The 24,473-nt window shown below is 37.3% G+C and overlaps 2 protein-coding genes and 1 pseudogene across 2 annotated transcripts; 2 read left to right on the forward strand and 1 right to left on the reverse strand.

The window, feature by feature from the left end:
* Positions 1-860: 860 nt before the first annotated feature.
* LOC137738676 (probable 2-oxoglutarate-dependent dioxygenase AOP1) lies at positions 861-2,460 on the reverse strand. Its single transcript, XM_068478149.1, has 3 exons — positions 1,901-2,460; positions 1,468-1,792; positions 861-1,356 (listed from the first exon to the last, which is right to left on the reverse strand). Exons 1-3 carry the CDS (start codon positions 2,269-2,271, stop codon positions 1,120-1,122), a joined length of 933 nt encoding a protein of 310 aa, XP_068334250.1. The 5' UTR covers positions 2,272-2,460; the 3' UTR covers positions 861-1,119.
* Positions 2,461-8,736: 6,276 nt separating this feature from the next.
* Positions 8,737-12,212, forward strand: LOC137738671 (eukaryotic initiation factor 4A-8-like). Its single transcript, XM_068478145.1, has 5 exons — positions 8,737-8,895; positions 10,355-10,424; positions 10,539-10,645; positions 10,853-11,283; positions 11,382-12,212. The coding sequence occupies exons 2-5, from the start codon at positions 10,357-10,359 to the stop codon at positions 12,015-12,017; spliced, it is 1,242 nt and encodes a 413-aa protein (XP_068334246.1). The 5' UTR covers positions 8,737-8,895; positions 10,355-10,356; the 3' UTR covers positions 12,018-12,212.
* Positions 12,213-12,338: 126 nt separating this feature from the next.
* Positions 12,339-14,542, forward strand: LOC137740570 (eukaryotic initiation factor 4A-14-like; annotated as a pseudogene).
* Positions 14,543-24,473: the final 9,931 nt, after the last annotated feature.

Consider the following 24,473-nt stretch of genomic DNA (forward strand, 5'->3'; position numbering starts at 1 on the left):
TTGCGACGAATAAAGCCTCGCTGGTTGGCAGCAGCACCACCACGAGCGGACGGAAACACACGACGTCTACTTCCACGAGATCGTCCACCACGACCTCTTGTAGCCACAAAGGCATTCGCAGGAGCAGCCTCCACAAAGAGGCGCAGTTTGCTTTGTCATTCATCTCTCCGTAGTCAGCAGGAGAGCTTCAAGAGTAGGATACACGATTCATTGGGATATCAGTGTATCATGTGCCTGAGCAGCGTTCAGTCATTTCATTGGACAAGCTCATCATCATTCACAAGTTTGCCAGCTACGGCAAGGTTATCAGAAATTGAGTCCATTCGGTCAAGATAGTTGGCAATAGACATATCACCTTTCTTGGTTAGCAGCAGTTCATTTCAGAGAAACAAGATGCGATTTTGGGACGAAGAGGCATACCTTTGCTCGTGAGCCTCCTAGGCAGCACGAGAGGTCCTCTTGCTGGCCACAACGGACAACACAGATGGCGTGAGGGAGCCATTGATCCAACTGAGGATCATTTGATCGTGTTGCATCCACGTACTGTACGTTGGGTTGACAACTTGACAGTAGCATTGCCAGGAAGTTGTTTACGAGGGCATTCAATGGACCCATCAACGTACCCCATTAAGTCACGACTTTCGAGGATTGGGAGAATCTGAGCCAACTATAAAGAATAGTTGGTTTGATCCAGCTTTATATTAACGACAATAGTCATGGATGAGAAGGGGTTCATGGAAGGAATTGCAGGATAGAGTTTGAAACATAGCTAACTCTTCGTGGTTGAGAGTTTAGATGAATCACAAACGGTTGAAAGTAAACAGACAAACAAACAGAATATAACAATAAACATTATTTTATTAAACGAGATTGTCGAGACGGCTACAACTGAATGACTACATCTTGGTTGACTTTTTCCAACACTTGAATACAAATATTTTCCAACACCTGACGCCGTTACAACTGAAACCAAGTTATGACTTGGTCCAACAAACATAGGGCAATAATAACGATTTTGATGCTCAAAAACATTGAGAAATCAAGTAATGAGACATCAGTAAACATAAATACATTTCAATTTAAAGGGAAGTAATATTACGAAAAGTAAACTAAAAATAATCAAACTCCGCAGTATGCCTCAGGTGTGCACTCAATTCCATTTTTCCTTTGTGCTTGAATATACTCCACTTGGTCTAGTGACTTGTAACGTAAGGGGTGTTCTTCGTCCACAAGCTCCTTGGGTACGGTTGTTACTCCTATCTTTACAGAGAAAAATCCAACCGAGTATCTTGCCTCATCATTTTCTCTCACGTTGACTCTGTGTCTACAAGCTCGTATTCTGCCGTTACTCCATACCTATATTAACGAAAGAAAATATTAATTAGACCATGGAAACTTCCGCTAAGTAATGCATGTTGCAATATTAATTAATTGTGTTCGTCAATTCAAAAGTTGTCACGTACATACCTTAAACACATCACTAGCTATGAAAAGGAAGGATGAAGGTAGATGTGGATCGAACATTATCCACTCGTCATCGTCCGTGTTTATCTCCAGACCGTTGACATGATTTTGATGAAGAATTGTGTTGAAGTTCTTGTCAGTGTGACTCACTAAACCCACATCGCTTCCAGCTTTTCTGGGTTCTTTGTATTTAGCAAACTGGATAAAGTGAGAAGTAGATCGAATGTGTTCGTCATGGTACTTCTCCATACCGTAGTTTTCGAATACCATTCTTGTTACAACATGATCAAGCTCCATCATCACCTTTGCATATGAATCTACACTATCACTGGCCAAAAAAATAACTAATTGTTAGTAAATAAGTATTAATTAAGAAAATGATTAAGAGTAACAAGAACTGTAATTCATGAAACGAAAAAACTCGTACAATACATACCGGAATTGATCATTTTGGTTAGGCCAGAAAAGATGTGTGAATTTCTGAGTTTCTTCCGAGTGTGTGGGATTCTGAATCCCCAAGCTCTCATGGACAGAATTATATATGAAATGGCCACAAAATGGATTCTCTTCGTATCGGTTTTTGGATTTGAGTTCGGCAGGGAACTCAAACAAGTCCTTCAGTGCACCAAAGATGGTTTGGTGGAGCTCAGCAGAAACTTTGTCGGGAATTATCGCCATGAAACCGCCGATCTCTTCCAATGCACGGCAAACCTCCCTGCGGACGGAGAGCCAAGAACTTGTCCCTGGCTTCAAGCAGTCCTCTTTGGAGAAATCTATCACCGGAAGAAATCCATCCCTGGTACCCATGCAACCCTTTTTTACCTTATCTTCTGATTGGCTACAAGGTTTTGAGGGATCTAATGGATTATTCTCTCACTACGTTGAATACTGTTGTATCTGCCTGTGGCAAGAAATGAAATTTATAGGGGTTTCTTGTACAAGGGGGATTAAATTATAATCCACGACTGAAATGCAATGTCACGTGTACTGAGGACTTCCCTGCGTTGTTTTCGATTTAACTAGCAAGAATGCCTGCGCTTTTCTGCAATCGATAACCTACATGAATAATATCCACAGAAAAATTAATTGAAATTGTTGTAGCAATACAATCGCATTCTTAAATGTAGCAATTTAGACAATGCATGTTTTACCTAAGTAACGCTCACAAAACCACAAATAATCCAAGAAAAGACACTAACTTAGAATCAATTCAAGTATATTAGGAGCACGTTTGCACTCAATAGAGGGGAACCAATCGAAAGCAAATCTGTAGCTCTTCTAACTTTATTGTTTGGCCTAAAGAGAATTTGTGGGCAATAACCCTAAAAGCTGTCGAACAAAAAATAAAACAAAATTTTACAAATTATCAAAATAAAATTCAGCAACAAATTGCAAATTCAAAGCACACAGTTCATAAACAATCAAAATTAAAAGCAGGAAAGAGTGAGAGTAGTGTACCAGGACAATGTTCGACTCGTCATGGAGAGCTTCAATCATTGATTTTGGCAACTCGGTTGAAAGAGCTTTGAGAGAAAAATAGGTGTTATCGCATCTATCTTGAGAAGTGAATTTCACATCCACAACTGAAATTTCAAAACCCATCACAGAAGCAGCATATTATAACAACAAAGAAGAAATTTAGTCAAGGTTATTTTCTGATCATTAGTATCCTAACCAAAGCAATTTCCAACTTCAGCATTCAAAACGAAAACGTACAGAGTTTATATTAATCACTCAAAGTGATGTTTACATTTTGTGCTACTACAACACTACTGATTAACCTTTTCGAGGTCCTAATTAACAGTTGAAAACTCTTGGACACATAAAGCTGAAAAATACAAATAAGTAAATTACTTCGAAAAATATATTAGGATGGTGTTAACTTCCCAATCACATTGCAAACTATCGGACTCGTATTTAAATTTTTCGACATTGCATTGCCAGGAGGACCCAATTGGCCTGATTAAAAAGCGCTTCCTTCCCAAAACATTTGAACTGATCAGAGTCCAAATTCCAGAAAACAAATGCTAATCAATAACCAATTAATACTGGGTAATCATTGAAATTAAGGTCCAGAATTTACCATTGTCAAATTTACAGCCAAAGGAGCAATCAATTTACTGAACTCCAAAAAAATATCTTTACAGAAAAATATCTAATTTCACAAAATAAATGAAACCATATCAAATGTCTTGATATAAACGAACTGGAAAGCTTAAGCAAAACCCACGACCTCCTGATTATAATCCACGACTTCCTGCGTTGTTTTCGTTTTAAGATTGAACAGTCTGCCACAATTCCATCATTTACTTAATCACGGAAGCCCGGAAGTTGGCTAGAGCTGTCAATAAATGTAAACACATGAGGAACAGCAGAAATATGGAGTGTCGGCCTTCAATCAGGACGTATAACATTACAGACTACCTTGTATAATATAAACCTTAGAGTTGACTTCCTAGAACAGGCTTCCAGTGCACGGCAAACCTCCCCGCCGACCAAGAGCCAAGAACTTGTCCCTGGCTTCAAGCAGTCTTCTTTGAGTACCCATGCAAACTTTTTTTTTGGGGTGTGCGGATTACACACCTATTTTTACTTCTTACACGTCTTTTGTTAGTTTCTGTCATTTGAGCCTCTTCAATTTATTCGATCCGAAAATTAAAAGGATGTGTGGATATCACACCATTTTTTTTCCCTTTCTTCTAACTGGCTACAAGGTTTGAGGGATCTAATGGGGATTAAATTATGCGAAGTAGGAGAGATTTTCTGTTGCAATCAATACGGAATTTTAGGTGGCATACGTTCAATTGATGTTTGTTATGTGTTGACAAGTGAATCACTCGTTTAATAAACGCTTGTCACGTGACAATAGAGCATCTCTTGTAAAGTTGAGCATTTGTCCCTGTTATGCTCTTTTGCTAGTTGAGCATGTTATTTCATTTATGTGGTATTCCTCTTCACTTGTAAAAGTGAAATATCTTAAATTCGATTATCATCAAGATAAATTTGAATCACATTATTGCTAGCCATTATGAGGCTAAACTCACTCCATTTTCATCACGTAATATTATTGCTTCAATCTCATTCCGACAACCCACTACTAACTTTTGGATTTATGAAAGATGAATAACTTTCAATAGTGGATGATTAACGGTGACATGAGTCAAGTCTTGTTTATTGTTATTGATCGTTGCCCTTTTGAAATAAAGTTTCAAGTTCTGTTATGGTAACAGGTGACATGAGTTGGGCCGTGCCATCAGTTATTGTAACAGTTTTTGTGAGTTGATTATGGGGAGATTTTTAGAAATGAATTAAGGTGTGCACTTTACGTAATTTAAATTAATTTGTTTAGAAAAGAAAAAGCGCCTGACATGATAATTCAATGCTATAATTATTTATTTATTCATTCATTGGCATGATTAACAACACCTGGTTAAGTAAGATTTGTCTTTCTTCTTAGTGATAGTTCAAAGTTTCATCCCTAATAATAACATAACTTTTCATGACACAAATTAATTATAAGTTGTAGTACCATTGAGAACTTGAGACAAGAGGATTGACAAGAAAAATCCTTAATCCATTGAGATTCCTCAAAGCAATGATTTTGATTAGGTACGGGTGTGAGCCGAAACTGATCTTGTAGAACTGTCAGACTCAACCGCTTGACCAACAACTACAGAGCAAGAACAAAGTGATGAGAACGAAAAACACATAGTTTTATGGCTCATTTAGAAGTACTTTTAAAATTGTTGAAAACACTTGTTGGTGAAAATGTTTTCAGAACTAATATTTTATAAAAATGAAAGTAAATTATGGAAAAGCACTTGAAGCGTGCTTCTTGCAGAAAGCATTTTAAGTGTTTTTGGAATCCAAAAATATTTTTTTCCAAAATCTCTTATAATCATTTTAAAAACATTTACAAATGAGCAGTTGTTAGGTATTTAGCATAAAACGTTATGGATTGTTGGGCCGGGTTTCTTGGAAGCCCAATAAAACAGCAAACTTAGTGGAGAAGGAAATTCAGACTTGAGAGTGGAAATTGACATGGGAGTTGAGATGGTTTGATGCTGGAATGACACCAGAATTTTGGCTGGACATATAAAGAAGTTGGGCTGCAGCCAGCTGTGGCAGTCAAAAAGGCACCAAAACGCCACCGGCTTTTCATATTTCCACTAACTTTTTGCTAACAAAAAGGCTACCTTCCACGTTGGATAATTGTTTTCAAACTCCACTTGTGGTGTGATGTATATTTGGCTTTTCATCTTGTATTTTGGTCATTTGCATTTTCAAGTTATAAAGAGGTGCACTGTGAATGGTATATTAGAGCATCTTTAAAGGAGAAGTTCAAATTAGGTTGCCAAATGTATGATTTAGTCGAATTCCTTCTCCACCTAATGTAAAAATATAGACGCGCTCAAAAAAAAAAAGAAAAAAAAAAGAAAAAAAGAGGAGTCTAAAAATCCACGTCAGTAATAACAGTTACGAAAAGACAATTTAAGTGTTTTTCAACAGAAATACCTATTCCTACATGGCATTTCGAGGGATCTATAGTGTGTCATTATGCATAAATGCTAACATATACATGGGGATTTTGAGAATGATTGTGACAGCCCGTCCCGAATTATTAGTACCGTAGGTGTGAAATGACGTTTTTGCCCTTGGTGGGTATTCATTTTGGGGTGATTGTTTTGTGGTTTTGTTGGTTGCATCTGGACCACACACTCACCCAAATCCACATCATCTCCTTCCCCCGTGTATCTCTCTTTGTCTCTATGTCTCTCTGTCTCTTTCTCTCTCTCTCTCTCTCTTTCTCTCTTTCTCTCCTTCTCACTTGTACGGACGGGGCTCAAAACCCTTACAAACATGACGACCAGCACGCCTTGATTCCGGTCGGGGTGTGTCAGTTTGGTATTAAACCATTATAGGTGGTTCCGACTCGTCGGTGACCCACGATTATTCACCCAGTATTCACGTGATCGTAGCACTTGAGCGTATTTATTTGCATCTAGTCTTGTCGTACAGACCACTTTAGGTGGTTCCGACTCGTGTGCAGGTATAGTTAGTGAGTTGGGGATTTGAGCTCTAAATTTAGTCGTACATGTCACATTAGGTGACTCCGGCTGACATGTTGCTTGCATTGATTGACATTACTTGGGTTACTTACATTTGGTGTGGAGGCATTCGACATGGCATATTTCTGAACATGTTTTCGATATATGTGTATATTTTATTTTCTGGGAAACTATACAGGTTTTATGGCGAGGGGTTAGAACTTTTGATAATGACATGATTTTGAAAAGCTTTGTTTTTGCCCACTCACACTTTCTGTTTTGCGCCCCTCCAGGTTCTAGTTAAAAGCAGTTTTGGTGGTTCACGAGGACTTGACGGTGGTTCTGACAGAACATCACAAATGTAGGATTACCTTTGGGTGTTGTGTAATTAGTATTCGTTCTTTTGGACTGCCTAAGTTTGACGGAATATTCCAAAGCAGTCACTCAAGGCAAGGGGGTTACGACCCTTCCACATATCAGTGAGTGGGCTTTTGGTTTTCCGTATATACCTATATACTTGTGATTTTTTCCCAGAAAATGAAATGGAATGTTTATATGTTTTAAATGTCATGCATAGTGTTTGCCTATTTATTTATGCATGAGTAGTTGCATATATGTATGTTTAGTGTTGCAGACACACAAGTAAGTGCTAGGTAAGTTAAGTCCCAGGTATATCGGACCATTTTTGATCACTGAGCGAGTTGGTGAAGTGGCTTACAGGCTTGAGTTGACTTTTAAGCTGGCTAAAGTGCATAATGTTTTTCATGTGTCCATACTTTGTTATTACGTTGCGGATCCGTCGCATGTGATACCTCCTCAACCATTGGAAATAAATCCGGATTTGACATATGACGAGGAACCAGTAACTATTCTGGATTGGAAGGAAAAGGTTCTGAGGAACAAGACTGTGAGTTTAGTGAAAGTTTTGTGGAGGAATCACTCAGCGGAAGAGGCTACTTGGGAGACAGAAGACCGAATGAGAGATTTGTATCCTCGTCTGTTCTATGATTACTGGTTGTTTGTTTGAGTTGTTGTTATGAATTTTGGGATGAAATTTTCTTAAGGGGGGTAGGTTGTGACAACTCGTCCTGAATTATTCGTACCGTAAGTGTGAAATGACGATTTTGCCCTTAGTGGGTATTTGTCATTTTGGGGTGATTGTTTTGTGGTTTTGTTGGTTGCATCTGGACCACACACTCACCCACATCCACATCATCTCTTTCCCCCGTGTATACCTCTCTGTCTCGAACTCTTTCTCGCTCTCTCTCTTTCTCTCTCTCTCTCTTGTATGGACGGGGCTCAAAACCCTTACAAACGTGACGGCCAACACGCCTTGATTTCGGTCGGGGTGTGTCAATGATGGCTTGATATTATACATTAAAGGGTGTATTCAACTGACATTTTGAGAGATTTTAATGGATTTATGAATCCATTGATTTTGATGATTGATTTATAGAGATTTCATGTAAATTTTTGATTCAATTTCCTCAAAATCTCAGGAGGAGAGGTGAGATTTGTGAATACTTAAAATACCTTACGAAATCTCTCAAATTCATCAATTTTTTTTGAAATTCTTTGAAGAAATTTCTAATTGAATACGTTTGCAATGTTATAAACTTGTTTAAGATCCTAATTGAAAACATCTTGATTTTTAAGGATTTTAATAAATTATTTTAAAATCCTAATTGGATACCCATTAAATTTTAGAAATTCAATTAAATTCTTGATTGAATATCTTTAGATTTATTAAAAGAATTAAAAATCTTCCATAATCCCAATTAAATACATCGTACATAATATTAATGATATGTGTTTATCTCTCTTGTCAATCAAGCCTTCTCCAGGAGTGTGAGGTGTGCAACCATCCCAACAAAGTTCATCCCTTACAATATATCATATACGAAAAACACATTATCAATTTATTTGTTATAACATGTGTTAATGAATGGTAAGTACTTACATTTTAGGGTATACTATTATTAGGTAAAACAAACACGCGTTACAAAATAAATGAATTGTACTAATTTCTACTGGAACAATAATTTCGTGATTAAAAAAAAAATAGAAAAAAGAATTTAAGTGGTAAACTAGTTGCAATGTTTTCTTTTACTTGTTGGACACAAATTTTCTCAAGGGACGAAACCGTCCCCGGGGAGTTGGTGATAAGAGGAGAAGCCAAAGGGCATATCTGGAATTTTAAAGTGGGAAACAACAAAACCTAAAGCCTATAACACAGTGAGAGAGTAAACTCAGCCTCTTTTCAACACTCGCCTACTTTCAAACTCCACGGCGCAGATCCGAGGAGTTTGGGAAACCCTAGCTCTCTTTTAGCAACCTCCAATTGTCCTCTGCTTCTCTCTCTAGCGTTCATCAACATCATCAGGTCTCTCTCTCTACATCTCTCTTTCTCTCTTTATCTCTCTCATATGTTTATACATATTGTTGTGTATCTATATATCTGATTGCAAAGTTGTTAATTTGATTGATTGATTTTATTGGTGAAAGTATTTGTTTTGGTGATCGATTTGTGGGTTTTAATCGTGTTTTGGATCTGGATCCATCTGCTTGATTTGTTTGCAAGTTGTGTTTTTTGTTACGGGTGGATTTCAACGGCTGTCTGTTTGTTTTCCGAGAAAGTAGTGGGAAATATGATGCAAGGATAGTAACTTTTTAACGTTTTATATGATTTTTTACGTGTTTGGAGCCAATTCGAACATGTAAGTTGGGATTCATCTGTTTTCTTAGCAACCCATCATCGAGTGATTAGTTTTTGTTACGCTAGTTAGTGTAATTACAGTTTATCCTTTTTATTGATGTATCTATGGTTACTTTTTGTGTTTCTCTGGTGAAAATTATGTTGTCTATGAGTTTGGGGTGAAAAGTTTTTAACTTTTATGTTTTTTCTGTTCTGACATCTAAATTGTTGTATTGTAATATCAAATTTGTTTGTGAAAGTTGATTTACTTGCTACTGTAATTCTGAATTTTATCTGGTTACTCTTAGATGAAGTGTTGTGTTATGTTTTACCTTTTGTCAAAGTAAATGTTTGGTATGGAAGTTATATGCCCTTTTTGGGGAGTTGGGCAAAGAGGTGTCTGTTTTCTTGTGGGTTCATTCTCTGGATAGAAAATGGACATCCACCCTTTTTAAAACGGTTCTCCGAAAACTAAAACAGGAGTTAATGCTTGTTCGCCTTTTTGTTTGGTTAACAAGTTTGGCTCTTCTGTTATATTATTTTGTATAAGTGTTCTTTCAAGTCATCTTTGACCTTTTGGGGAGTTGGGCAAAGAGGTGTCTGTTTTCTTCTGGGTTCATTCTCTGGATAGAAAATGGACATCCACCCTTTTTAAAACGCTTCTCCGAAAACTAAAACAGGAGTTAATGCTTGTTCTCCTTTTTGTTTGGTTAACAAGTTTGGCTCTTCTGTTATATTATTTTGTATAAGTGTTCTTTCAAGTCATCTTTGACCTTTTGGGGAGTTGGGCAAAGAGGTGTCTGTTTTCTTGTGGGTTCATTCTTTGGATAGCAAGTGGACATCCACCCTTTTTAAAACGCTTCTCCAAAAACTAAAACAGGAGTTAATGCTTGTTCATCTTTTTGTTTGGTTAACAAGTTTGGCTCTTCTGTTATATTTTTTGTATAAACTTCCCTTCAAGCCATCTTTGGCAAGCCTTTGAATTTCATATATATATATATATATATATATATATATTGTGGAGAGATTTATGTGCGTATGAACTGTCTCATGTTTTTTTATATGCTCCGGAATCCCGTGTCAAAAACACTGTATTTATTTTGGGTTTTATGATCCTTAAAGTTTTTAAATGAAATTCTTTCTGCAGTCATGGCAGGTGTTGCACCCGAGGGATCACAGTTTGATGCAAAACAGTATGATACTAAGATGAGTGAGCTGTGAGTTTCTTGCTTGGTATTTATTTTCATAGTTATTGGTTAAGTTTGTTCGGGGAAGATAATTTATCATCTTATGATTTGATGTCACCATTAATGTTTTAACAACTTTTATAGGCTCTCAACTGATGGGCAAGATTTCTTCACATCGTATGATGAAGTTTTTGAAAGTTTTGATTCCATGGGATTGCAGGAAAATCTGCTGAGAGGCATTTATGCTTATGGTAGGTACAACTGTATTTATTATTTAGTTGTCTTTTGTTTGGTAGGATGCTTCTCTTTTGTTTAGTTGTCCTAACTTATTCTACCGCTGCAGGAATGCATGTTCAATTTCTTAATTTTGATTTCTCCTTTTGCAATGTTGTTAAAGAATGTTATACTTATATTCATCTTTAAAGGCCTCTGTGTATAATTTTGTTTTTATTCTGAAGGTTTTGAGAAGCCTTCTGCAATTCAGCAAAGGGGAATTGTTCCATTCTGCAAAGGCCTTGATGTGATTCAACAGGCTCAGTCTGGAACCGGGAAAACAGCAACCTTTTGCTCAGGGATTTTGCAGCAACTTGATTATGGTGTTGTCCAGTGCCAGGCCTTGGTTTTGGCTCCTACCAGGGAGTTGGCACAGCAGATTGAGAAGGTTATGCGAGCACTTGGTGACTACCTTGGCGTTAAGGTTCATGCTTGTGTCGGTGGGACAAGTGTTCGTGAGGATCAGCGCATTCTTCAAGCTGGTGTTCATGTTGTTGTTGGAACCCCTGGTCGTGTGTTTGACATGTTGAGGAGGCAGTCACTTCGCCCAGATTACATTAAGATGTTTGTATTGGATGAGGCTGATGAAATGCTTTCTCGTGGTTTTAAGGATCAGGTTTGTTATTTGTATTAAGGTGTTGTGTTTCTTCGGGCCCACTATTAATGTTTTGTTTTCAATATATTCCTAATTATGTTTGATGTTTTGGTGGTCAGATCTACGATATTTTCCAGCTCTTGCCATCAAAGGTTCAGGTTGGGGTGTTCTCTGCTACCATGCCACCTGAAGCCCTTGAAATCACAAGAAAGTTTATGAACAAACCTGTGAGGATTTTGGTAAAGCGTGATGAGCTCACCCTTGAGGGTATCAAGCAATTCTATGTCAATGTCGATAAAGAAGAATGGAAGCTCGAGACCCTTTGTGATCTGTATGAGACTCTGGCCATCACCCAGAGTGTCATTTTTGTTAACACCAGGCGCAAGGTGGACTGGCTTACCGACAAGATGAGAAGCCGTGACCACACTGTCTCTGCCACCCATGGTGACATGGACCAGAACACTCGTGATATCATCATGCGTGAATTCCGATCAGGCTCATCCCGTGTTCTCATCACCACTGATCTCTTGGCTCGTGGTATTGATGTGCAGCAGGTATCTCTCGTAATAAACTATGATTTGCCGACTCAACCCGAAAACTACCTTCATCGTATTGGACGAAGTGGTAGATTTGGAAGGAAGGGTGTTGCTATTAACTTTGTGACAAAAGACGACGAGAGAATGCTCTATGACATCCAGAGGTTTTACAACGTGGTGATTGAGGAGCTCCCATCGAATGTGGCCGATCTTCTCTGAAGAGCTCGCGCATTTTGTTCCCCCGCTTATCTTTTTGAGGCAGATTTTTATTATCCTGTTTTGAAAGTACTGTTTAATGCTGTTGCTTTTCATTTTGTATTGTCCTCAATTTATGCTGTCAAACATATCTAACTGTTTAATGGTATGCGCCTTCTTGCTCGGTTTCGATATATCAAGAAAGACTTTTACTGTCAAGAGTTCGTGCAAGTTTTTCATCTTGTCATGTTGCTATTTTCTTATGTTTTTGTTGTTGAAATCTCCCAGTTTACTTTCTAATTAGCGACGGCGAGGAGATTAGAGTACACCACACAGCAGTAATCTATGGACGGTTCCGAATCTTCTCGTCTAGAACAGGAGGTTCTGTCACTTGTGGGCGTGATGGGATTCATCTTCTTGGCCTGGGTGACACTAGTTTCACTGAGTGCCAAATATCGCCCGGCTTGTTTTCACTGGCCTTGTGTTTGTGGGAGCAGTAGCTGGGTTTGGTTTGGCCCTTCCCTCAGCGGCACTCCTTTTTCTGACCATCATCCCCCTTGCTACTTTTTGCTGGCTTTGTGTTTGTCGCAGCAATTGCTGGGTTTGCTTCGGCTGTGGCCTTGGCTGTCACTTGCATGGTATCAGTTTTTCAAGAGCATGGTGGCGCATGCCTTTTTTTGGTTGACAGTGGTGGTGTCACTGGTGTGGCCGAGTCTCGGTCTCAGTATCGGTGGGGGTAGTGGTGGTCTAAGACTCATACCCAGATTGACACTAAGGAAGAGACTCATACTGAGATCCAGTCTGAGATTGAGACTCCGATACGAATCAGACTGGGACGGAGATAGTGAACAATGAACAAGGGAGTGTCCTAAGTCCCATCTAGCGAGTGCGTAGCAAAGTCATTTAATGTGCTTGCATATTGTTCATGGTTAATAAGTTTAACTATGATAAACTCTAAATCAATTTGGATTTTGTTTCCGCGTCCTGGAAGCGATTTGAAACAGAAATAAAATCAAGTTTCCTTAGTTTTCTTAGCAACCAATTAGCGGCCGGTTTATTTTGTTTTTGTTTTTCTTCATGCTAGTTATTAGCATGCCTCTTTGGTGGACTACAATGCTTTTACATTTGAAATTATGTCGAATTTCCCATTCAGGGTAGCCTTTTGAATGCCGATCAATCATTACTCATGGTTTCCTGCTTGCTCCACAAGGACACGAGTCCTATCCATCATTTGATGAGGTCTATGATAATTTTGAAAGCATCGGATTGCAAGACAATCTTAAGACGACCATTTATGCTTATGGTAGGTTTGTTTGCTGTATTTAATACAATGACTAAGCCATTAATGTGTTTGTATGGTAATTTTGTTTTGTTTTTGTTCAAAAGGTTTTGGGAAGCCGTCTGCAATTCAGCAAAGGGGCATTGTTCCTTTCTGCGAAGGCCTTGATGTGATTCAACAGGCTCCACCTGGAACCGGGAAAACAATAACTTTCAGCTGTGGAAGTGTGCAGCAACTTGATCTTGATAGTTTGGTCGAGGGTCAGGCTTTGGTTCTGCACCTACCCTGGGAGACTGAGAATGTTATGAGAGCAACTTTCTGAGATCTAGTTGCGAAGGTTTACGCTGGTGTAAGTGGCAGAACTTACCATGAGGGTAAATACATTCTCGAAGCCGGTGTTCATGCTGTTGTTGTTGACCTATATTGACTAAAAATATGAAGTGCCATGTCATCATAAAGGTTGTTACAATCTGTTGAATGGTTAGGATCTGTTGGGATAAGATTGGTTAGCTAATCCTAGTCAGCTAAGATTGTAAGAAGGACGGTTACTCTTGTATAAAAGAAGAGAATGTGAGACTGTAAGAAAGTATCAAATAATCAAAAGAATATTCAGATTTTCTCTTGGTTTTCTCTGTGTCATTCTTCTTCCTTCTTCTTCCTTCCTTTTCTTCTTTGTTTTCTCTTCGTTATTGTGATACAACTGATACTGTTAATAGTTGTTGGCACTCCTGATCGCGTATTTGACATGTTGCAAAGGGAGACACTTGATCCCAAAGATATTAAGATGATTGTACTGAATCAGGCTGATGAAATGCTTACCGGAACTTTTACTCACAAGGTTCGTTTCTAGGATACCTTTTTGCCGAGTAGTCTAACATGATGCCAGAAAGTGAAAAAGTATATTGCTCACCATATGTGAAACTTCCAAGCTATCTCTGCTATCCATTCTGGCATGAACCAGAAAACTCGCGATACTGTTATGCACAAATTTCGGAGACGCTCTTGCCGCTTCCTCATCACCACCGATCAATATGCTCGTCATCTTGAGGTCCAGCAAGCGTTTGTTGTAGTAGAACATGATTTTCCAGCCGATCAACCAGAAAATTACCTACATCGTATAGGACAAAGCGAAAATTTTGAAAAAAGAGGTGCTGCCATCAACTTCGTGGCTGGAGATAGAGAGAAAATGCTTTTTGACATTCAGAGGAGCTGCCAGCAAATTTTGATGATCTCCTCTGAGCATTTGGTATTCAATTTCCTACCCGAGTAAATGAATATTCATCTTGATAGCAGAAGGATTCGAAACAATTAATTGTTCTAGGGTATCTTGTGTTGTGTGACTCTACCAGCCAATTTATCATAAGTTGGTTTATGTTAATTAATTTGTCTATTCCTTGAGAATATTATAGTTGTTGTAAAAATACACGGTAAATATGGATGTCCATTATGAAATTCAAGTGTAGATGCTACATATGAATGAATTAAGTGTGATATCCATTAAGTGAGTGTGGCAGGTTTTGATTTAACATCTTGCCTATTCATTTGCTTATATAAGGAAGTCCAAAGTGTAAGAAGAGAAGACAACATAAAACAGAGGAAGAAGAGATAAGAGAATAGAGAGAGTTATCTTTGTACTCCTATTTTTCCAGATTATAAATAAAAGCACTACTGCTGCCCCGATGACGTACTTCAGTCACACTGACAAGAGAGGAATCTCGTAAATATTGTGTTGTATTTCACTTATTCCATTGCACACATATAGCCGATTTTACAACACGTTATCAACATGAGAAGCTTTCGTGTTAATGGAAAGCACAATGCCACTAATCTGGTGAAGCACTACCTAGCGGTAGATTCAAGAAATAATATTAGGAGAGTCAATATGAATAGTGGGCAGCGCGCAAATTTTTTTTAGCATGCATATCGCAATTTCATCGAGCTTTGGTAGGCCTAAAGTCATTTAAAAAGGCATACTGCAAACCTGTTAATGTCTCATTTGCGAGGGAAACTAACATGTTCCAAGGCTACTCCCATATGAATGCTTAACAAAGAAACACACTCAACTTGAACACATTAACAATGTTTGATATCATTGCATTCCATTAATATGTTTGTCCAAGAATGATGATGCTTTGTTATTCACTGAGATCACCAAATAGTTGGAAGGCATGTATGAGGCCAACTCTAATCTTCAAAAGGGCAGCACCCAAAGTATACATGGACCGTTCACTGAAATTTGGAGGATTAGCACTAAGCCCCTACTCAACATGACTTTTCTCCCAAGAGAGAACCCCATTTTCGAAAGTAGGGACTGAAAAAAATCCATTGAGCCGAGTTTAGACGTTCACCAAAGTTCGGGGGGTCAACTGAGCCCTGCCCCTCAATGCATCCGCCACTGGCACTACCTACCTCTCACCTCTGTCAGCTGGAAACTCACAGATAAGAAAATCTTTTCATTTCATCTTGTACTATTGATTTTCTTGAAGCAGCTATATATCTTGTTGTATGACTGTATATCATCATTTGCAGAAGCAAAAGGGTACAAACTCAAAATCGGTAGAAAATCTGACAGCCATGTAAATAGTCTCTAAATTCTAACTTTTTGACCTCGGATTGAAGTACTTTCTTCTTGAAAGTTGTTTGTTAGCCCAGTATCTATAACATATCAAATTTTCAGAAAATTCCAACGGTTCGATCGTCGCAGATGTCTGAAACACGAACCTAGTTTTCAATTTCCGTAGAAAACTGGACAGCCATCTTATGAGTACCAAAACTTTATTTTCAGTAGCTCAGATCGAAACAGTTGCTTCACAAAAGTTGTTCGGTATCCTCTTATCCATATCATACTAAAATTTGAGCTAAATATAATAGTTTGATCTTCTCGTAAGTTGCAGGTACTACTCTTGACTCCAAAACTTATGGGAACCATTTCGACTCTTTCAAAACTCACTGGAGGAGGAACACAAATTGAGACTTATTGTTACTATCACTTATTAACCAAAAAGACATAAGAGTTGTAAAAATAAAATAAGACAAAAGGGACGAAACAAAAGGAAGTGGCATACAAAGAAAAATAAAATAAAAAAAGGGTGTGCTATCCACACACCCCATTTTACTTTTCACACACCCTTTGTTAATTTCTGTCCGTTGATCTTTTTCAATTCATTCAATCAGACGGCCAAAAATTAAAAGGGTGTGTGAGAAGTAAAAAAGGGTGTGTAGATATCACATCCCTAAAAAAATGATGGAAACTTAATCATCATCCTTTTCTATTATTGCTTTATTTATGTGAATGATGCTGGTTTAAAGCCATTTCACAAGATTTGTTTATTTACAGGTAATTTATTTACTATGGCTGGAATTACCACCTAATGCTTTAAGTTTTGCTATTTATGTGAATGGTGCTAAATTAAAGCCCTTTGTCACAAGCTTTATTTACTTAAAGACGATTTATTTACCATGGCTGGAATTACCACTTATTGCTTTAATTTATGTACTTCTTTTTTGTTATGATGAGTATATGTTGGACCCGAAGTTCCTTAATTAGATCAGAACCTGCAGTTTTTGATCATCATCATATAAAATAATTGGACCTGAAGTTTTATCATGTAAAAAAGATTGTACATAAATTTCCTTGATCATCATCATATAAAAAGATCGGGCATGAAGTCCCTTGATCCTTAAGATCGAACATAAAGTTCCTTGATGAGTACCATAAGTTTGAAGTGCTGCAGTGCCATAACTTAAATTGTAATAAAAGCCATAAGAGTCTCAGTCCACATACTATTAAATAAGGACTATAAGTTCCTTGATTCATGTAAACGATTATATAATCCATGTATATTTGTTGGAGAGTTTACAGCTCAAAGTTTTGATAATTATTGCATGTCACTGGGCATTAATGTTGAACACCATGTACCTTATGTCCATACTCAAAATGGTTTAACAGAATCGTTTATTAAGCGGATGAAATTGATTATACGTGCTCTGCTCATGAAAACGAAATTGCTAGTTTCTACAAGGACATGCCATTTTACATGATGCATTATTAGTTAGGCTGAGACTTGTTGCCAACCATCAATACTTCTTAGTGCAACTCGTGTTTGGGCACCAACCAAACATTACACATTTACAAGTTTTTGGTTGTGCTATCTATGTGCCTATTGCATTGTCATAACGTACTAAAATGAGGCATCAACGCAAACTGGGAATTTATGTTGGATTGATAAGATTGTTTTCCCCCCGTTAGGGAGAGAAAAGACCGTTTCAGAAGAACGACGAGAATTGCCGTGGGATGTACCCACTTTGTCTTATTTTGATTCACGAAGCAATCAATGTGAAAATGAAGTAAGAATAATTGTTCATCTTCAAAGTATTCAATCAAATGCCAAATGCATTTCATGATGCAACGAAAGTGATAAAATCACATTTACTAGCTGCAAATGTGCCAGCAAGAATTAATGTCTTTATTAGACAAAATAATGTGTCAGCAAATGATTTATCTGTTGCACGCTTGCAACATGGCAAACCCTTGCACTCAAAAGATTCAATCATTCGAAAAAAGAAGAATATGACACTAATAAACTATTGCATTCCCGAAGCATAACTGTTGCATGCCGGAAGCATGACAGTTGCCGCATGGATACACATCTTAGAAGGACAATTGGCGGACATTCCTGAAGCATAAATGTTGCGTGCCGGAAGCATGACTGTCGTCGCACGAATACACACCCCAGAAGGACAATCCGTAAACATGGGAATTTTGATGTCTCATGCATGAAGCATGATAGACGTATAGGTTCCAATGACTCAACTCTCGTAAGTAGAGATTAAAATCCAAGATCTATAACACTCAAGGAGAGGTTATGATCCGTATTCTCTAAACTATGATTGTCTTGGAAGAGATAGTGTAATGCCCTTGAAGAGGCAATGGATACCTAAAGAAATAAAAAGTTTTTATGCATGCACATGCACATGAGAATATGGGATCACTGATTGATGATAACCCATGGTAATTTTAGTTTTTACAAGTAGCTACTAAATTCATCAATGAGCTGTGTTGATATTGAGTCATGTTCTTTTTTTTTTCGGTCGACGAAAGGAAAAATTATTGGCCAAAAATGGAGAAGGGCAATTCCATTATAATTTTGTGAGAACGTGAAAAAAAAAAATATGGACCTATATATATGTATATAATACAAATAGCCAAAAGATGTTGAACCAAGGACGTTACATATAGGCATTTGTAATATAGTGAAATACACTCACATGATATGTCACAAGGTTACTAATTGAAACCTGAAATTATACTCTTGTAAACGAGTTCATATGAATGGAGAATTATATACGAATGGTCGTGAGATGCCCACATCATATCTCCATAAGTAAATCCCTCAAGCATATATGGGAGCAAATTGCTCCGTATAAATTCCAAAGGAGAATGTGTCATAAAGTGTAGAAAATCCTTGAAGGATTCAAACTCCTTGAAGTAAGCCCTGGTAGGGAAAAGCATAAATTATGTACTCAATACCAATAGATGATATAAATTGCCTTAGTGAGTACTTTCATTATGATATTGTTGCAACATACTAAAATCTCTTGCAAGAGTTGATGATATTAGATTGGAACTCTTGAAGAGTCTAGAAAGATTATAAAGTGTTGAAAGGAATATTGCACAAGTTGCAGATTGAACAATATGCCAACACGAATCTTATCCATGATGCTTATGATATTAAAGGACTATATGGATTGAACGTTATGAGTTGACTACTCAAATGATTAACCAATATTTTGACACTAAGAAGGATCATTTGTCTTCGTGAGGGAAAAATAAATTGATATTTGGTCTAGAAGTACCACATCTTAATGAAGTATATGCTTTATTGTATTTAGCACAATATATAGGAATTAAATGAAGCTTATTTATTGATATCTCCGAGAAATTACATACATATGCATACATATGAGTTACAACTACAAAAACAAACAAACAGGATGAAGCATTCACAAAGGTTGCCCATGTAAAGCCTCAAGTAATTGGTAGAACCCCAGAAGGGGGAGGCACTAGAGATTGATCATGTGATGCCTTAGTACTTAGCAGAACTCTAAAAAGAAGAGGCACCGAACGTTGATTATTTGGAGCCTCAATTTTTAGTAAAACTCCAGACGACGAAGGCAATTGGTGCTTTTGGAATAAAGCCACAAACCTCTGATGGTCACTTTGAATCCGACTTTTGGATTCCTGCCGCTAGTCAAGCTTTCTTTTCATGTTTGTTGACTAATTATTTGCAAGCATGTGCAACTTTCTATTTTTGTGCTTGAGCCATCTGATCTCTTGTCTAAGACTTGGCACCTCAACCATTAATGATCCAACTTGGTGAGTTCAAGCAAGTAGACGTTGACCCATATTGGATATAGAGCTCTCACATTGAACACTAAAATCCAGAGAGTCTTGAACAGCAAATTCATCGGGCGATTTTGAAAGTATCCTGTTATCCTTGGGAGTGAGAAAATTTCCAACTACCACTGTAACTGTTATATCATTCTTCATCACAAAGTCCCCAATTGTAAGAAGACTATTAGAGGATAAGAAGGATGTGTGCTATATATTGTCTTGAGGAGACATGTTTGCATCTTCCACAACATTCAAATTGAAATGACGGTCAGATGGGCTAGCCATTTTCAAAAATGAAGGAAAATGATGTCAGATAAATTGAAATCTCAGAAGTGTGATTTTTAACGTGATTTTTAACACAATTGATGCCTCTATAAAAGAAGAGGCAACATGGCCACTTGTTCAAAAATCGAAGAGGCACCGCTTTCTGAATTTCAAAAGCCAGATTTTCCTGAATAAAGTTTGTTGACACTTTTCAGACGCAATATCAGCTTTTTAGATATTACAGGCAACTTTGCCAAAGATCTCTGACAAAGTTAAAATGCTTGAATTTTAAAGTTCGAATTACACCACTGTTGCTGACAAGCATAAAGGAATAGCACCACTACTTGCTTAAATCCCTATATATGTCGACCTCTGTCCTCCATGGCAAGGCAAACTTGTAAGAATGCCTAACTCTTTCTCCTCTCCAAGAGTGCATTTTCAACGAAATATCTCGAAATACTCAGTTTTCTTCATCTCCGATAATACGTCTTTAATCAAGTCACTTAAAATGCTCTCAACTCATTTCTTTAGCAAGAAAATAGTTTTGATCGAGAAGTTTTGCATCAGTATCAAAACATTCTACTATTTTCTTCAAGAGCAAAAGTATCTTATATCATTAGGGTCGAAAGCAAAAGTATCTCATATCATGTTTTTCCCTTGTCATTTTATTTGTCCTTGTTCTTACTTGCTAGACAAGGAGAAAGAGAGCAATCAGTCGAAACCTGAAATCAAACTTCTGATCTAGAACTGATTACCTGAAACCCCTTCCCTGATTGCTTATCCTGCATTACTCTCGAGTAGTTATCTTCAATTGTTGTTAGGTCTCAGATTTCCTCATCAAATACCTCAGAACAGTTAATATGATGTTTGCTCTTTACACTGAAGATACCAAGCATGGATGAGTCAGTGAGAAGTGATGTTTTGAAGGATCATTCAAAGGCAAAGGTTGCGTACAACTTCTGCTATGCAAGGGACTGGTAGAAAAATCAATGATGAGCCCACAGAAGCACCACTTCTATTATGAAAGAAACTAAAGCAGAAAAATCAATGATGAACCCACAGAAGTTCAAGTATGGCATTGACACGCATTAGCCTAAAGAATTTGAAATTAGAGGAGAAACTCATCAGGGGGAGCATCTAAAACAAATTAAGATTTTAATGAGGCAGCCAATATTGACATATGGCCATCCAAGGGGGAGTGTTGTAAAAATGCATGGTAAATACGAATGTCGATTATGAAATTCAAGTGTGGATGTTACATATGAATGCATTAAGTAAGTGTGGTATCCATTAAGTGAGTGGTAGGTTTTGATTTAACATCTTGCCTATTCATTTGCCTATATAAGGAAGGCCAAAGTGTAAGAAGAGAAGACAATACAAAACATAGGAAGAAGAGCAAGAAAATATGAGAGACTAAAAAGAGTTATCTTTGTACTCTCATTTTTTCAGATTACAAATGAAAGCACCACTGCTGCCCCAATGACATACTCCAGTCACATAGATTATAGATAAACTTCGTAAATATTGTCACTACTAGAAATTTGGCTATAAGCCACCTTTTTCATTGGTGGCTATTGTCAAGTGTTGCCACTCACATTGGTGGCAAACTTGTATGGCCACCAAGCACCCACTAAACTAGAGAGTGTGGCCTATGTAGAGGACTCTATTGTAACAATGGCTACTAATATTGCATTGGTGCCTTTCCTGCTGTGCCACTCTAATTCACATCGGTGGCAAAGTTGCAATATAATATTAAAAAAAAGGATGCCCTGTGTGGGCACCCAAATTAGAGTATCATATTTCTTCTTCTATTTTTGGTGAGAAAACAAATTGTTATATCATTAAAATATAAGAATACAACTATAAATTTGCATAACTGATATTTTATAGAATTTTGTACAAATGTTGGAACCAAACTTTAAAAAGTCTTCGAACCCTTTGTTTCCAAGAACTTAATCATCTCAATAACTTGAATTTGATCATCAGCTGCAGCCCGCACCCAAAATCAAACCCACAAATTTCGTAAGAATAACGTTAACTTAAGTCCAATTGAAAGTGATTAGAGTTGAGGACAACACTGAGATATGATCATATAAATACCAGGGAAAAGTAGATTTTCAAGGGGTTTGCAGTCATAATTTACCATACAAAAATCTCCACAAATTCACTGCAACCCTTCTGCAACTTCAACTAAGAACATATTAAATTGACAAGTTCATGAATATGCAAACCACCTTCAACCTTGAAACAACAAATGATCTCCCAATCAGCATGGGTATTCAAGAACAAGATAAAGAAAGCATAGATACTATATTTATGACCAATGGACAGAGGACAAGATACAACAAAGCATTTACATATGAATGAGGGAGAACAGAAATGAGAATGGAGCATCAGTGAAGAGCGTTGTGCATACTCACACATATAAATGCATTAACATTTTCACTTTTTTTTTTCAGAAATTCAAAAAACCAGAAAATTCCAATACAAGAGATCACCAACTAATGACCAAGGCAGCTACAAAACAGAAAACAAAAAAGTGAGTTCTAATTGAATTCATTTACATATACCCTACACCATTAAGACTTAGTAATAAATTTATATTCCTATATTCCATAAAGAAAAGAAACTCGTCGTATAGAACAATTATAGGTACATAATGATTTGATAAGATAACACTTACAACTGTGCAAGACCTTGCTATTGCACCAGCATGGTAGCAAAGCGTAAATTATTTTAATCAGGTACATACCAATCGGTTGTGAATTTTCTGACTGCAGGTTGTTGAAATACCAGCCTCAACAATCTTAGCATCAACCTCATCCTGCAAGGAAATGAAATTAAACTTAAAACAAATCAATCTGGGAACACATGTAACCTAAAAAATGTTATGCATTAAACTTGTGCTTCCAAACATATTTTATATATGACTTGTCCTGGATGTTCTTCTTATATTAAAGAAACCATGATTATTGTTACGTATACCTTAAGCTCTGATAGTACCATAGATACAGCCCGATAAGCAGGGCTTTCTGTGTTTTCCATGATAAACAAAAACTCTAAGGGACCACCATAGAGAAAAGTGACCTATTTTCGTTAATTAAACAAAATAGTTCAGACCATATTGGAAGGAATCCTTGGATACAGATTCAACCTACTAAATCAGTTAGCAGAAGGATTTTGAACACTTCACCAAATAAGACATCTCTACAGCGCAAATACAGAAATTTAGACATGCCCACCAAAAGAAAATATAGTTTAACTACGTTAATCTAATATCACAAAGATATTGAGTTTCCAAGTCTCAGACCCAATAGAAAATAAAAATTGCCACCATAAATCAAAATTGAAGAATTCAAACTTGGAATCGAAGAATTTCGCAATCCCAGAAGCCAAATTCAACAAAAAAAAAATAGAGATATAAGTAAAAAATAACCTGGATAAGGGGTTGAAAGGGAAGCTTTGATGAGGGTTGAAGGCTATGACTTTACCCAGATTGACTTGAATCTGCCATCGAGGGGTCTTCATTGTTGCGACCCTGTCCATGAATTTGCTTCAGTTGCTTTTCGTCTTCTCCTCCCTCCCTCCCTTCCTCTTCTCTGCAAGCTGCATGCCTTCCCTTCACCGAATCTCTATCTCTCTCTCTCTCTCTCTCTCTCTCTCTCTCTCCCCTCCTATCTATAAGCCACATGCCTTCCCCTCACCAAATCTCACACCGAGCCGTCGATCCCATCGAAAAGGTTAGGGAGGAGGCGAGGAGTTGAGCTCAGGGAGGAGAGAGAGAGAGAGAGAGAGAGAGAGAGGAAGAATGGTTGGGTTGATAATTAGGGTTGTCTAACTTTGTATTTATTTGGGGGTGAAACTACTGTAGAATAGGATTATTAAATGAAAAAACAATTATTTTTTATAGATAAAAATGAGAAGATTGAAAAAGAAATTAAAAAAAAAAGTCCCAAAGTCGAAAAAACATGTAAAAAGTCTTTGGTGTAATTTTAAGAAATAAAGTTAGTTAGCAGACACCAATCATTGGTGGCTGATTTCTTAAGGCCACTGATATCAATGGCATCCCACTGTAAAGCCACAAAAAAATAGTAAGAGTAGCAGCTTTATATCTATGACCACCAATTGCAAAGGGTGTGCAATGAGCATAATTCTAGTAGTGTGTCTTATTTCATTTATTTATCTATGAAACCCATTCATAGTCCAGTGGGGTCGTTCATCCACTCAAGATTTGTCACGTATTCAGAAAGTGAACTATATCTGTTTCACATAAGCTTAACATATGGTGAATTGGTGACAAAAAAGTATCTCTCATCAATTAAAGCATATTGATTTAGACCAAAACATGGAAACTAAAGCTGCACTCAACCCTACATTAGGTTGTACGTTGGTTTTAACCAATATGTTCTAGATTGTATGCGAAACAATTAACTATTGACAAGAGATAATGAAAACAAATCGATAACCCAAAATATGCAGTTTGTTTGCTCTGATATTCGATAAGGCTGTTTGACTAGGGTAAGAGCATACAAAATTGGATGTG

The sequence above is a fragment of the Pyrus communis genome, chromosome 7 (genome assembly GCF_963583255.1).
Source record: "Pyrus communis chromosome 7, drPyrComm1.1, whole genome shotgun sequence".
Taxonomy (NCBI): domain Eukaryota; kingdom Viridiplantae; phylum Streptophyta; class Magnoliopsida; order Rosales; family Rosaceae; genus Pyrus; species Pyrus communis.

Coding starts and splice junctions, on each gene's coding strand:
- LOC137738676 (XM_068478149.1), bottom strand. CDS start 2,271: ATGGGTACCAGGGATGGATTTCTTCCGGTGATAGATTTCTCCAAAGAG. Junction 1,793..1,900: donor AACCAAAATGATCAATTCCG/GTATGTATTGTA, acceptor TTTTTTGGCCAG/TGATAGTGTAGATTCATATG. Junction 1,357..1,467: donor TAGCTAGTGATGTGTTTAAG/GTATGTACGTGA, acceptor TCGTTAATATAG/GTATGGAGTAACGGCAGAAT.
- LOC137738671 (XM_068478145.1), top strand. CDS start 10,357: ATGGCAGGTGTTGCACCCGAGGGATCACAGTTTGATGCAAAACAGTAT. Junction 10,425..10,538: donor GATACTAAGATGAGTGAGCT/GTGAGTTTCTTG, acceptor CAACTTTTATAG/GCTCTCAACTGATGGGCAAG. Junction 11,284..11,381: donor CTCGTGGTTTTAAGGATCAG/GTTTGTTATTTG, acceptor TTTGGTGGTCAG/ATCTACGATATTTTCCAGCT.